Source organism: Ictidomys tridecemlineatus, chromosome 8 (assembly GCF_052094955.1).
Source record: "Ictidomys tridecemlineatus isolate mIctTri1 chromosome 8, mIctTri1.hap1, whole genome shotgun sequence".
NCBI lineage: Eukaryota > Metazoa > Chordata > Mammalia > Rodentia > Sciuridae > Ictidomys > Ictidomys tridecemlineatus.
Window position 1 is genome coordinate 82,606,435 of NC_135484.1, and position 16,228 is coordinate 82,622,662.

Sequence of the window (16,228 nt, forward strand, 5' to 3'; positions counted from 1 at the left end):
CCCCAATAAATTAAGTCAGCAAAATTTTAGTTGCTGTGGTAGTGTTATAATAATACTAGGGCATTTGGTTCATGTGGCTTCAGAGTTACCTAACTATATGAGTAGTTCCTATAACTGGATATATACATTGACAATCAAGGTCAAACAATATGTATTCCTCCCTTCCCAAGTTTTCAATCATGTATGCATATATTAAATATAAAGCATAAAACCACACACAAATGACCAAAATTCCTCCAAACCTAAGACTCAGGGTAAATAATTGATTTGAATGAAGCAGTGTGTGTATGTGTACATTGGGAATCTTGTTCCTACATTAGATGCTACAAGATAGTTCACACATCACATATAAAAAGGAATTAATTCTAAAATGGAATTTAAATGAAAGTCATTATTATAAAACATGTCCCCTTAAAATTACTCATTACTCAAAATAAATTTAATATAATTACAGTTTTAACTTTATTTTCTTTTTGCACACAACTTCCTTTGATGCTCTCTTCATAGCTTCGGGTGCAGGCAACAAGTCTGCTATTGGCTTCTTCAAAGGGAATTTTTGCAAAAAAATTGGGAACATTATTTTTTATACCAATGTCAGTAATGATGCTTTCAAATACCATATTTGCCTGAGGATCAAGGCCATTTTGAAAAATTAAAATTATATATTGTTCCTCCGAATCTGAAAAGAAATAAATATAACCATAAGACTAAAAGAATAAAGTAAATAGATAATTTAAAGAGTAACAACTAATTATTCTGAAGACTAAGATCATCAGAAGTCCTGGAATAAACATCCAAAAATCAATGTTTAAGATACAATAAATACTGAAATAAAGATCAGTGTTACCAATGTCACTTAAAGTTACCAAAAGAAAGGAACTGTTATTATTTTAGTAACAGCTTAAGAACAAGTCTACTGAGCTGGGCTTGTAACTCAGTGGTAGAGTGCTTGCTTAGCATGTGTAAAGCACTGGGTTTGATTCTCAGCATCACATATAAATAAATAAGATAAAGGTCCATCAACAACTAAAAAAGTATTTATAAGAACAAGTCTACTAATGCATGTAACGAATATACCTATTTACAGTCTTAAATATGTACCAGGTAACATTTTTGCCAGATACAAATAGGAAAGTGCTAAGCAAACTAGTAGTATATCTACTGAATTTAATTGCAAAACTCCTGTTCACTAATGTGTCAACTTTTGCAGTTTTTTTTTTTAGGTTCTTTTAAAAAAAAAACATTTAATTTTTACTTATAGGTGAACACAATATCTTTATTTTTTTATTTTTCATGTGGTGCTGAGGATGAAACTCAGAGTTTCATGCATGCTAGGTGAGTACTCTACCTCTGAGCCACAACTCCAGCCCCAACTTTTGCAGTTTTAATAGTAGCTATAAGTTACTAATTATTAAGATAAAATGGCAATTACTGCTGAAAAGTATTTATTTTGTAAGCAATCAGGCTACGACATAAATGTTAGAGGTGAAGGGCAACCAACTACAGAATTAGATCTATTTATTGTAAAGAATGAAGACCCCAGTATAACTCCACATCATGTGCAACCACAAGAATGGAAAGTTATACTCCAGGTATGTATAATATGTCAAAATACACTCTACTGTCATTTTTAATTAAGAACAACAACAGCAACAAAAAATAAAAACCTTTTCTATGAACTTAAAAACTTTCTATTCAAGCCTATTTTTATGGATTCTGATTTACAGTTCAACAAATCAATTTTACTTAGTGTTAAAAAATACACATCTTTTGAATTTTAACTCATTTTTAAAACTTCCTCAATGGGTACACTTGGATTTTTATCTTCAGCTCTTCCACTTTGAGTGGGATTTTCCTCAACTACAAAATGAAGGCAGTAATATCTGTTTTACAAGGTAGCCACTGTATTATATTCTAATAAAGGAAATTAGTGCACTGAGAAATATTGCTTCATTAGGCCTTCATTCTGTACGAATCATAAAGTCTTCCACTTTCTAGTGCATGCACATTCTGCTATTCAACTGATTATGTCTTAAACTCTGTTCCACATAACTTACTTGATAACTTATTTATTCCTTTACAATCATTCCGAATTTTATCCTCCTTATTCATTTGCAATTGCATGCTCAGTTTTTGATAAACTGTTGGTATTGCCTGAAGAAACACGACTGGTAATTTTCGGACATTACACCATTCACATTTAGTTAGATCAGAGGTATTTAAAATAATCTCTATAGGATCACTTTCTGGTTCTAGAGGAAAAACAAATGGAAATGTTAAATGGATCAATCAATTTTTACAAGATCAAAAATCATGAATGAAGAAAATACAACTTTAAATTTAAAAGTCTATTTATTATTCCATAAGTATATTAAGAAAATTTCTATACTTTTCCCAAAATAAGAGGCTCTAAAAGATTATGCTTTGTTGTGTTGTAGAAAGAAATTACACCACGATACATGCCCTTTGTTAAGAAGACATAGATAATAATGAATAATCATCTTAATAAATTCAATAAATACCATTTAACCTTTTATTCCTATCAAGTACTTTAGTGTACACAATGCTTTAGTGAATAAACAGATATAAAGTAGCTTACCATCTAGATGTATCTTGATAAAATCTAAACAAAACTAAAAAAAAATAAGATAATTAGTATTGATCACAGACTTATAAAGATTTTACACATACCTTATATGATAGACTACATGGACCTTACGTCTTTAGAAGGAAGAGAAACCAAGTCATTTACTATGTGCTTAAACTTAAGATGAAATATTTTCCCTAAAAAATATCTCTCAGAAAGTAGGGCTTTACTTTTTTTTCCTCAAGTACTTAGAATTTTTTTTATATTGCTACTTTGTCTCTAGAGAAACTAACATATTATTATAATGAACACTTGAATACTCCTTACTCAGATTTACTGTTAATATTTTGCCACATCCACTGCATTACTTTGTGGTGTGTGCGCGCGCGCGCGTGCGCGCGCGGGCGCACACACACACACACACACACACACACACACATATATGGTCACTTCCCTTTTGCTAAACCTTCATAAAGCAGGCATTTCATTTGCAAATCCTTCAGCATATATTTCCTAAGAACAAGACATTATCCTGTGCAACCAAAACATTAGCACATTGCACATCTTAGAAATCAAGATTAACTTAATTCAAAAGTTCATACTTTAAATTTCACTAACTGCTCAAAATTTGCCTTTATCCTTGCTTCAACTTTGCCCAAATCCATGAATGTATCAAGGTTATATTATATTGATCTCATATCTATTCCATTCTACACTAGAAATCAGTCTCTCTCTGTTCTTCCTGGACTGGCCTTTAAGAAACCTAGGCTAAGTTCTGCAAAACATCTAACATGTATCGGATTGTGTTTCTTCATTTTTAAAATTCAGGCCACATATTTCCACACAAACTGCACATAGATGATGGGCTGATACTTCCCATAATTTCACATCAGAAGGCAAGCTGTGTCAGTTTCATTAATCTTTCAAATTTAATCACTTAAACTAAGGCATCGACTGGTAGGTTTTTCCACTTGAAAGATTCCCTTTGCAATTAAATACTCTTGAGAAAAAAAACTTGAAGGCTTGTGAAAATTCTGTTTTCTCATCATCTTTTTTTAAAACATTTTTTTTTAGTTGTAGATGACACAATACCTTTATTTTATTTGTTTATTTTTATGTGGTGCCGGGATCAAACCCAGTACCACATGTATGCTAGGGAAGCGCTTTACCACTGAGTCAGAACTCTGGTCCCTTCTCATCATCTTTTACCCAATGGTTTTAGCACCCACTGAAAGTCCTTGCCTGAATCAGTTATTATAAGTGGTTATGACAGTGTTTTAAATTAATCATTTCAATGTGAAGATTTAATATTAAGCCTGACAAAACTTAAATTAATATTTTTGCATATTTACAGGAGTTAAGAAAATCAAAAAAGGAGGTAAATACTTTTAAGTCCACTTAAAAAAATAAGATGAATCGATATAGATAGGGAAGAAAAGCAAATACACGTTGTCAAAATGCTTGGGACTAAAAGTATTTCAGATTTTGAAGATTTTTGAATTTTGGAATATTTGCCTGGATTTTACTGTTCAAGCATCTGTAATGTGCAAATCTGAAATTGTAAATGGTCAAAATCCAAAAATTCTTGGTGCATAATAAGCAGGAATTCTACCCTGAAGCTATACCCTCAGCCCCAAGACAACTTTATATATTTCTTTATTTTGATGGGGGTCTCAATATGTTGCCTAAGCTCATCTCAAGCTCATGGGCTCAAGTTATGTGTCCCCCCCCACCCACCTGTTTCAAGTTCCAGAGTAGTCGGATATACAGGTGCAGACCACCATACCAGGCAATCCAAATCTTTGAGTATCATGTCAGCACTCAAGTTTTGGATATCAGAACATTTTGGACTTTTGGATTACAGATAATCAACTTGTACAATATGCTACTAATAGTATAACTTAACTGAAGTATATTCACTGTAGAAGTCTTTTAACACTTTAGTTGGAAAATTTTCATGATGTAAAAAAGAAAATAGGAAAACATACATTTAGTAATTACTAGAATAATTGCAGTCTAGAATGTCATATGCATATTTTAACAATTGCATTTCAAACTTAATATATTGATTGGTTTCACTGGAAAGTAACACATTATTTGGGCTTTTCAAGAATGGATACTTATAGCTTGGAAGCTTCTACTATACAAGGAAACTAAAATTCTATGCTCCAGAAAAACGCTACATGATTCAAAAAGCAGCAATAATAATGACATAAAATATTTACGTCATCTAAAAATCTGCATGTAATTAAGCATAAATATTAATATTTTAAGTAGACATTGGGCTATTTCATCTACATCTAAAATTAAAATGATCAAAATTCTTGATTTTATGTCTTTCATTGAAAAAATGAGAAAAGATTTTATATTTAGACATGTATGGCATTTCTAATATGTAATCTATAAATTACTATCACAAAGCACATTTCTACATTTCATTTTCCAGAATTATTTCAGTTAGCATTTTCATTTTAAAAATTTAAACAGTACATTTTATATTATACACACTATCTTCTGTTTTTTCCATTAAATTTACAAAGCTAGTTTCAGTTCACTGCAGCATATATAACTCAACCTATAACTTTTATTTAAAAAAAAAAATCACCAAATTGGTAATTTTTTTTTTTTTTTTTTTTGGTACCAGGGATTGAACCCTGGGGCACTTTAACCCTGAGCTACATCCCCAGTCCTTTTAATTGTGAGAAAGGGTCTTGCTAAATTGCTGGGGCTTGTCTCAAACTTGGGATTCTCCTGCTTTATACTCCCCCAAGTAGCTGGAATTAGAGGCATATACCACTCAGCCCAACAAATTTTAATGTAATTCTTTTCCCCTCCTTCCCTCCCTCCCTCCCTCCCTCCCTCCCTTTCTTTCTTTAAAATTTGTACCAGGATTGAACCCTGGGGCACTTAACTTCTGAGTCATATCTCCAACCCTTTTAATTTTCTGAGACAGGATATCACTAAATTGCTGAGGGTGACTTTGAACTTGCAATCCTCCTGCCTCAGCATCCAGAGCTACTGGGATTACAGGTATGCATCACCATACCTTAATAGAGAGCTTCGAAACTAAATATGCAACTTTCATTAAATGTATAAATCACCAGCAAAAGCTCATTCATCATATTGAAAAGTTATAATAGTGCTAATGTGGGGGAAATTCATAAAACCTAGAGAACCCCAGGAAATTTGGGGGATATAAAGTACACAGAGTAACATTTTTGTTAAATTATAGAAATCAAGAAAGACTATCTGTATGTGAAAACCTGTAACAAATACAAGTTTTAGGAATCACTAGAAAACATAACATTTGTTACAATGTTACTGGACAATAAAGGGCAAATAAACTATATATCATTTGCTTTAAATCTCTGAGGGTACGTATATAAAACTTTTAGTTTTTAAGTCGTGATAATTGTTTTGATAGAAAACAACTACTGGCTTCCCACGGAGCTTTGCTCTGCTAAGAAATCATATTCACAGCCAGGCATTTAGGCGAAGACCGCAATGTTAGCTACTAGGGAGGCTGAGGTAGGAGGATCACAAGCTCAAAGTCAGACTGGGCAACTAGTAAGAGCCTGGCTCAATAAAGAAAAATAGGTTGGGGATATAGTTCAGTAGCAGAGCGCTTGCCCAACATATATAAGCGTGCATTCAATCCTCACTACAAAAAAAAAAAAAAAAAAAAAAAAAGGAAGAAAAGAAAGAGGAAGAATAATGTTTACATTTCATTTGCGCCTACAAACTAAGCTGTAGATTTTGTGTGTGTGTGTTTATGCATTTGTTTTGGATCACATTGTTTCTTAGGATCATGAACCTTTACCAGAAATAAAAATTATGTCTTTATAAAAAAATAATTATTACTTAACATAAAATGAGAATAAAACTCCCTTTTAAGTTTTCCATTGGTTTATAATATGTTCTTTTACAGATACTGCCTTATGTATAAAGGATAATACAAGAGACAGGGTTTGAAAATACAGATAGGAACAAATAATCAGGGACAAGTTAAGACATTATAAAGCAAACGTCTACAGAAAATAAGCTTTAGGAAGATAAATCTATGAACAATATCAGAAAACATGAAAAAGAAAATGATGAAAAAGAACACTGCTTAAGGAAATTAACATTTCAAAGAGAAAATGAATACTTGAATGGGCCTGGTGACAGTAAAATGATGGGCAGACAGGTATAATAAGGAAGATAAAGGTACTATAAAAATACATCAGGCATTGTGAATATTAAACTAGTCTAAAAGTATATGCTTCTTAGATGTTCACTATATAGTTCAAGAACCTCTTTCTAAAACTTTTGACGCTACATAAATTTTAAGCGGAACTTGAAGCTTTTGGATTCTTTTTGCTCTTACTATAGTTCTTTAACATATCCTTTTTAAGTAATAAGCTGGCATGAGAATAAAACTACTAAATTTTAGAATGTTTTCTAATTCACTGGTTATCTTCTTATAGTGAATCTGCCATTACTCTGGACATTAACATTACGATAAATTTTTATCCAGTAATTTTTAATGGTGAGGCATTACTATTTATATATTCTTAAAGCAATCTGAAATCTTCAAATAATTTTGATGTTCTATTAACTTACATAATTTAGCTTACAAATTTTAAGTACTATAGATCAGGTTTTGCAATGGAATTTATCTTGTAATCAGTACAACAAATAGCTAAAGAATATACTTACAATAACAGGCTCTATTAATAGTCGGAACAGTGTTCCTACTCGTATACTTCGACAATTTAAAATGACACTTTCAAACGAACTTTGGCAGCTTAAAGATAAAGAATTAACTAAAGTTTCTTGAGAAGCCACTTTACGACGCTTCAGAGGTGTGCTGATGATAGAATTGCCAAACTGAAAAGGAAAAGAAAATTTTCACTTAGTAAGTTGCCATAACAAGGCTACAAATTAAGTACACATACAAAGAATATCTAATATAAGGAATGTAATTATCACAACATAAAAATAATTATCCTTAAACAATATTAGATGAAACAGAAAATTTCTTTATAAAAGTAAATCCACTCTGGGGCTGAGGCTGTGGCTCAGGGGTAGAGCGCTCACCTCACACATGTGAGGCACTGGGTTGGATCCTCAGCACCACATAAAAATAAGTAAATAAATAAAGTAAATTCCTTCTATTTTATCAACCTCTAGTTATTATTTGAAATCCAAAAGTATTAGCAGAGCAGTTAGGAAGAATACTGTGGGAATCACACTGCCTGGGATTAAATCACAGCCAAATCAATCATCTTTTAATGGTCTGATCTTGTAAAACTTCCCTTCAGTTTCTTAAAATGAAAAATAATAAAAGTGTCTGCCTAAATGAATAACAGACACAAGCAGCTTAGAAGACTGCTTTATGTACAGTAAAATGCTGGCAGAAGTTAATACTTTGACTATACCATTAATTCTTTAGAAAATAATCAATTAGGAAATGGTTATTTGTATTACAAAAGAAGGCATTACATATTTTAAATTACTTGATCTGTTAATTTAGATTTCACAGTCACTTCCCAAATGTAAATTAAGCATAACACAGTATTTTACATAATTCTATATTTTCGTTAAAAGTAATTACATTATGGGTTGGATATACCATTATCTGAAGTGCTTGGAATCAGAAGTGTTTCAGATTTCAGAGTTTTTTGGATTTGGGAATATCTGCATAGCTTTTACTAGTTGAGCACTCTTAATCTATAAATCAAAAATCAAAAACTCTGGAGGATCATCAGTACTCAAAAAGTTTCAGACTTGCCAAGAGTGGTGGCTCCTACCTGTAGTCCCACCAACTCAGAAGACTGAATGGGGAGAATCACAAGTTCAAGGCCAGTCTCAGCAACTTAGAGAGGCCATGAGTAATTTACTGAGAACCTATTTCAAAACAAAACAAACAAATAAGTAAATAAAAAATAAAAGGGCTAGGGATGTAGATTTGTGGTGAAGTGCCCAAGGTTTCAATCCCTAGTACCAAACCAAAACACTAGTTTAGGACTTTGGAGAATTTAAGACTAGCATTTGGATTGGGGATCCATAACCTGTAAAAACTATTATGATGTCAAGGACAAAACATGATCTTGACAGAAAATGAGCGGGGATGGGGCTGGGGGCAATAGGTCTAACATAGATAGAAGACCTCTCTATGATACATGTCAGAACAAAATACACATTTAAAACAAAATGTATAGAAAACCCCAGACTTCACACACAAACACAAAAATTAGAATAAACAAACTTAACAAAGTTGCAGCGTATAAAATCTAATACAAAATTTAGTTGTACTGCTATGCCCCAAGTGAATTATCTGAAATAGAAATCAAGAAAGCAATACTATTTACAGTAGCTTCAAAAAATAAAAATAAAATATATATTATAAATACCTAGGAATAAATTTAACCAAAGAGGTGAAAGATCTCTACTGTGGACAAAAAAAATGATGAAAAGAATTAAAGAGAGGGGCTGGGATTATGGCTCAGCGGTACAGTGCTCACCTTGCACATGCAAGGACCTAGGTTTGATCCTCAGCACATAAAAATAAATAAAATTAAAAGAAAAACAAAAGAATTAAAGAGGACATAAAATAAGGGAAAGACATTCTATGTTCATGAACTGGAAGAATTAATATTGTTAAAATGCCCACACTAACCAAAATAATGTAAAGATTCAATGCAATTTCTATTAAAACACCAATAATATTCTTCATAGAAGTAGATAAAATGACCTAGCTTTTTTTGTAGCCACAAAATCCCTGAATAGCCAAGGTAAACTTTTTTTTTAATATTTATTTTTTAGAAGTAGTTGGACACAATATTTATTTATATATATATATATATTATATATATATATATATATATATATATATATATGTGATGCATGTGGTGCTGAGGATGGAACCCAGTGCATCGCAAGTGCTAGACGAGCGCTCTACCGCTAAACCACAATCCCAGCCAAACAAAGCAGGAGGCATTATACTCAAGTTGCAGTAATCAAACATCATGGTATAGACATTTGGGGCTCAGATGTAGCTCAGTGGTAGACTGCTAGCCTAACAGGTACAACACCTGGGTTCAATCCCTAGCAAAACACACACACTACATACACATATTCTAATGAAAATACAATCAAGAGCCTAGAAATAAACCCTTGCTTCTATAGGCATGTGTGTGTGTGTGTGTGTGTGTGTTTTGTGTGTATGTATGCACTAGGGATTGAATCCAGGGGCACATCCCCAGCCCTTTAAAGAAAAGACAGGGTTTCAATGAGTTACTTAGGGCCTTGCTAAGTTGCTGAAGTTTGCTTTGAACTCATGATCATCCTGCCTCAGCTTCCCAAGCTGCTGGGTTTACAGATATGCACCAACATGCCCAGCCAATTTTAGATAGAAGGGCTAAAAACACACCCTAAAAAAAAGATAGTCTCTTCAATAAATGGTAACAGCAGAAGAATGAAACTAAACCCCTATGTCTAAATCATATACAAAAATTAGCTCAAAATGTATTCACAATCAAAATTTAAGACCTTAAACTATAAAACTAGCAAAAAAAAAAAAAAAAAAAAAAAAAGAAAAAAGAAAAAAAAAGAAAAATGCTTCAGGATACTGGAATGGGTAAGAATTTTTTTGGACAAACCCCAAAAGCACAGGCAATAGAAGCCAAACCAAATAAATGGGCTTTTACACTAAAATGATTCTGCACAGCAAAAAATAAAAATAAAAAATAAATAAACCTATTACCAGAGCAAAGAGTAACCTAAATAACAGAAGAAAGTACCTGCAAGCTATATATCAATAAGGGGTCAATATCCAGAATCTAAGGAATTCAAATAGCTCAACAACAAAATCAAAAATAAATACACAAAACCCAAATATTCCAATTGATAACTGGGCAATAGACCTGAACAGAAATTTCTCAAAGATGACATGCAAAATGCCAACAGGTTTATTTATATTAAAAAATACTCATTATCCTTAGCTATCAGGGAAATAAAAATCAAAATCATAATGAGATATCATCTTATTCCAGTAAGAAGAACTATCATCAAAAAGACTTAAAAGATTGTAAGTGAGAACAGGGATATGGAAAAAGGGAAACTGTAGACTGTTGGTGGAAATGTAAATCTGCGTAGCCATTATGGAACCAGTACAGAGATTCCTTGAAAAACTGAAAATAAACTACATATAATACAGAAATCCCACTCACTAATATCTATTCAAAGAAAATGAAATTAGCATGTTGAAGAGACATCTGCCTAGCAGGTACTATTTTATTTGTCATAGTACTATTCACAGCAGCCAAGAAATACAAACACATTAAGTGTTCATCAGCTGATAAATGGATAAACGTGGTACACATACACAATGACATATTATTCAGCCAGAAAAAAAGAAAAAAATTATGTCATTTGCTACAATATGGATAGATCTGGAAATCATTATGTTGTTATGGTTGTTTACTTTCTTGACTGAACTTGGGGCACTTAACCACTGTGCCATATCCTTAGCCCTTTTAATTTTTTGAGACAGGATCTCACTAAGTTGCTGAGAGCCTGACTAAGTTGAAGAATGCCTCACTAAATTGCTGAGGCTGGCTTTGAACTTGTGATCCTTCTGTGTCTGCCTCATAAGCCACTGGGATTATGAGGCATTTCCCATCATGCGGGGCTGTTTATGAAATAGGACAGGCACATAAAACCACTGAATGTTACTCATATCTGGCACACAGAAAGCTGATTTCATAGAAAATTATAGTGAATAATAGTTAGCAGAGGCTAGGGAGAGTATTATTGGGAAAGGTTAGTCAGTGAGTTCTAAGATATGGTTAGGAGTAAAAACAGTTCTGGTTTGCTACTGCATAGTGGGATGACTACAAATGATAACACAACCTAGATGCATTTCAAAAACCTAGAATAAAGAATTTCCAAGGTTCTCACCATAAAGAAAAAGATGTTTTAGGAGATAAGACATAGACATGTTTAACCTAATTTAAAAACTATACAATGTTCATATATACTGGAACATCACATGGTACTCCATTAGTAAGTCTTATGTGTGCTAAAAATAAATAAAAAAGAAATAAAACCAAATGTGATTATCATATATATCTCTATGATTTTGTAAACTGATTTTTCAGGTTTACTAAGAGTTTATCACAAGGTTTACCAACTATTTATCAAGAATATGCCAAATTATTAATGGAAACCCATTAGACAGGTTTGACAGTTCACTTATTTAGTTTTAGTATAATGTTTTCCAATGAAAGAAATAAATAAAGCAGATAATTTAAGAGCTGTTCCAGCTGAATCCCATAGTAAAGTCATTAAATCTAGAATCTGAGTGTTCCATTTGCTTCCACAGAGTATTTATCTCTTCTTTCTAAGAAGAGTACTGGAGAACACTTATGTATGGTTCAATGCATCAGTCTGAAAACTATTCAACTAAAAATTCTACCATACGGAAATCCATTATTTATTTAACTGAACTGCTTCTACGTTGAACATCTGACTTCTATCTCCAATGAGCATTTCTACAGCTCACTACATACACATATTTAGAATTATTGCCAAATTGCCCTCCAGCAAAGTTATAACCATCTACAAACCCAACATCTCACATCTTCAAACATTAACCAAGAGACCCTGTCATACTTCTAAAATTTTCAGCAATCTGGATAGTTAACAAAAGGTTACTTTAATTTCATATTCTCTACTTTGATTACTACCTTGATTGAAATTCATTCATTTTCTTTATTCACTTTTCAATAGTTTGTTTCTATTTCTTGGCTTTTAAAAAATTAACACACAAAAGATCAATTTACACTTTGTCAAATAATTCCCTATATCCTCATTTGCATTTACCTATCCAATTCTATTTATGGTATTTTGGAACACTTATGTTTGGTTTTCAATTAATTAAAGAAATTTTATCTCATCTTTAGAAGGGCATTTCCTAAGATTATATAAAAATATATCCTTACAGTAGTTTTTTCATTTCTTCAGCCTGTAGCCTTTTTTCCTTTTTGGTGGTACTGGGGAACTTAATAAAACTTAAGCCTGGGCTACTTAATAAAACCCTATCTCAAAATGAAATTTTAAAAAGGGCTGCTCTACCACTGAGATATATCACCAGCTCATTTTAAAATTTCATTTTGAGACAGGGTTTTATTAAGTTGCCCAGGCGAGCCTCAAACTCAAGATGCTCTTGCCTTAGCTTCCCCAGTAGCTGGGATTACAGGTATGTGCCACTGCACAGGGTTTCAGGTTCCCATCTGAACCAAGTCCAAGTATTTTCCTCTGAACCCTGACATATCTATGCAAATATGTCATTTTTTAACATATAAGATTTTATTTTATAACAAATGTTCTTTTTGGGGGGATATTCCTATTCAACAGTACTGTATAGAAATTCTAAAAGTTATTGATAGAGTTTTAACTTTTACTCTCAATGGCTGCTTCAAACAGTTATACCATAACTTCTTCATTCATATCCATACTAATGGACAATGATTTTGTTTGCAGTTGTTTGTTAATACATTAATCATGCTTGTACATATAGCCTTACAAACTGGAGAGGGGGCAGGAATTCCTTTAAGAAGGATTTTAGGGATTTAGTTATTTGGTTGAAAGTGTATGTTTAAGGGACTGGGGTGGTGGCTCAGTGGTAGAGTGCTTGCCTAGAACGTGTGAGGCACTGGGTTCAATCCTCAGCACCACATGAAAATAAATAAATAAATAAAATGAAGGTATTGTGTCCATCTACAACTAAAAAAAATATCTTTTTTAAAAAAGTATATGGTTAAGATTTTTTAGTATGCTTTTACTTTGCTTTCCCCAAAGGACACTGTAACTTTCTTTACTATAAGCAAATTAGTAACGTATGTTTTCCCTTGAATTTTCACCAGCAGTACATATCATTTTGAATTGATTTGCAATTAATTTTGCTAGTCTGTTTAGTATATAGTTACAATATTTTATTTTCTTTAATTTATACTTCCTTACTAAATTTATACTTTTCATGTGGTGGTGTAGTGTCTGAATATTCTCTTTGTCTATTCCTAGCCTTTATTTTCTTTCTATCCACTAACTTTAAAAAAAAAAAAAAGTCTATTATATGCATTAAAGTTTTATGTCATCTGCATTTCAAATATTTCTCAGTGTATCTTTCATTTATAAATTTGTTACTTTTCCATGGGAACATCTTGAAATTTTTCCTATAGTAGAAAGTAAATATAATTACATTATAGTAAAATGCAAATAAGTTAAAATGACTTTTCCCTGTCTTCTAGATTTTACAAGAAATCTCCTTATACAAGTTCAGTACCTCTAATCTAAAATTAGAAATGATCCAAAATTGGAAACTTTTTGAATGCAAACGTCATGCTACAACTGGAAGATTCCACACACCTGACCTCAAGTGATGGATTTAGTGAAAGCATGGGCACATTATGTAAAATTATTTAGGAAGTTCTCTGCACAATGCATGTATACAACATAAAAGAATTTCCTGTTCAGACTTGGGTCCATCCCCAAGATATCTCATTATATACATGCAAAAACTCCAAAATACAAAAATACTTGAAATGTGAAACACTTAGGGTTCCAAATACTTCTGATAAGAGACATTCAACCTAAGGCGCTGGGGATGAGGCTCAAGTGGTAGTGCACTTGCTCGCCTGGCATGAGTGAGACCCTGGGTTCAATTTTCAGCACCACATAAAAATAAAATAAAGATATTGTGTCAACCTAAAACTAAAAAATGAATATTAAAAAAAGAGAGAGACACTCAACCTATATTTAGTCAACACTTCTTTTCTTGCTGAATTTTTATACTTGAGCCTTTAGTTTAATGAATCTTATCTTTACACTGTTTAATGTCTTCTGAAATGACTTTCCAAGTAGCTTTAAAGTCTCGATTACTAAATAATCAATTTTTTTCTTCTACTGAACTGTCAAATTGCCCTCCAAGAAAATATTTACATCCTAGCAGGAAAATGTTGATCTGAACAAACAAGTCAACCAACAAGTGTGAAAAGTACCTGATCTTTCATTCTTGCTTTTCTTGGCAATGTAACTGTATTCAATTCTGATTCTGTTGGAATGCTTCTTAGTTCATGCTCTGCTCTGCAGATATTTTCATTTAGTGCTGCTTCTACTTTTCCAGTGGATGGTACAGGGGAAGAACATGCTGAGTCAGCAGGTTGAGGAGATATGCTCTCTCTTCTGTTATTCTTGTCATTGTCATCATCATCATCACTGGACAAAATGACTAAAATCATAAAGAAAATTCATAATTTATATTATGAGTTCCCATAAGGGCAGTTCTTTAAACCTACAATTCAACCCTTGATCTTGGACTTTAGTCTCCACAACTGTGAGAAAACAAATTAAAAGACACCTACTCTGGGTATTCTTTTTTTTTTTTTTTTTAAAGAGAGAGTGAGAGAGGAGAGAGAAAGAGAGAGAGAGAGAGAGAGAGAGAGAGAGAGAGAGAGAGAGAGAGAGAGAATTTTTAATATTTATTTTTTAGTTCTCGGCAGACACAACATCTTTGTTGGTATGTGGTGCTGAGGATCGAACGAGCGCGCTACCGCCTGAGCCACATTCCCAGCCCTCTGGGTATTCTTTATGGCAGCCTGAGCAGTCTAATACAGGGTTCTCTGGGCTTATACTCTAAACTTCTTCACACCTCCCCCCAACTCTTTCTGCTCATTTCATTCTGAGCTAGAAGACGTCTATTCTGTGACTTACCAAAAAATAACACCCTCCCTCCTCTTCACACTAATATGGGTTGAGGATATTTTTGGTTTTGTTTCATTATTTTGGTATTAGGGACTGAACCCAGGGAGTCATGCATGCTAGACAAGCAATCTACCACTGAGCTACATCCCCTGCCCTTTTTAATTCTTTTTTCTTGGTTATTTTTAGTTGTACACGATGGTAGAATCCATTTTGACATAATTATACAAGCACAAATTCAGACCCCAGTACCTCTCCTTCCCCTTCCTTCTCTCCACTCTTTCTGCCATTTACTCATAATTATTATTTTTTAATTAATTTCTTGTGTATGTACACAACATTGAGATTTATTGTACTATATTTATATATGTATATAGCAAAGTTTGTCATATTCATTCCACTGTCTTTCCTTTTCCCATTTCCTCTCTTCCTGTTATTCCTGTCGACTTCACTGAACTTCTCTCTCCCCCGCTAATTGTGGATTAGCCTCCACATATGAGAACACTGGACCTTTGGTTTTTTGGGATTGGCTGATTTCACTTAGCATGATAGTCTCTAGACCCATTCATTTACCAGCAAATGTCATAAAGTCATTCTTCTTTACAGCTGAGTAATACTCTATTGTGTACAAATATCACATTTTCTTTTTTCATTCATCTGTTGAAAGGTGGCTTTATACCTTGGCTATTATAAATTGTGCTGCTCTAAACATCGATATGGCTGGATCACTACAGTAAGCTGATTTTAAATCTTTTGGATATATACTGAAGAGTGGGAAACTGGTTCAAATGGTGGTTCCAATCCTATTTTCTCTGTGGAATCTCCACATTACCTTCCAGAGTGGTTGCACCAATTTCCAGTTCCACCAACAAAGTATAAGTGTATCCTTTTCCCCAC

At 32.9% G+C, this 16,228-nt stretch overlaps 1 protein-coding gene across 6 annotated transcripts in view; it reads right to left on the minus strand.

The window, feature by feature from the left end:
• Positions 1-16,228, minus strand: part of Senp6 (SUMO specific peptidase 6) — a 109,526-nt gene that overhangs the window by 25,152 nt on the left and 68,146 nt on the right. For all 6 annotated transcript variants that reach the window (XM_021720222.3, XM_013365207.4, XM_013365208.4 and 3 more), the window contains 5 exons: positions 14,632-14,861; positions 7,286-7,456; positions 2,600-2,633; positions 2,058-2,252; positions 453-679 (listed from right to left, as the gene is read on the minus strand). In XM_021720222.3, coding sequence (XP_021575897.1) covers positions 453-679; positions 2,058-2,252; positions 2,600-2,633; positions 7,286-7,456; positions 14,632-14,861 — 857 coding nt within the window. The remainder of the gene's footprint in view (positions 1-452; positions 680-2,057; positions 2,253-2,599; positions 2,634-7,285; positions 7,457-14,631; positions 14,862-16,228) is intronic.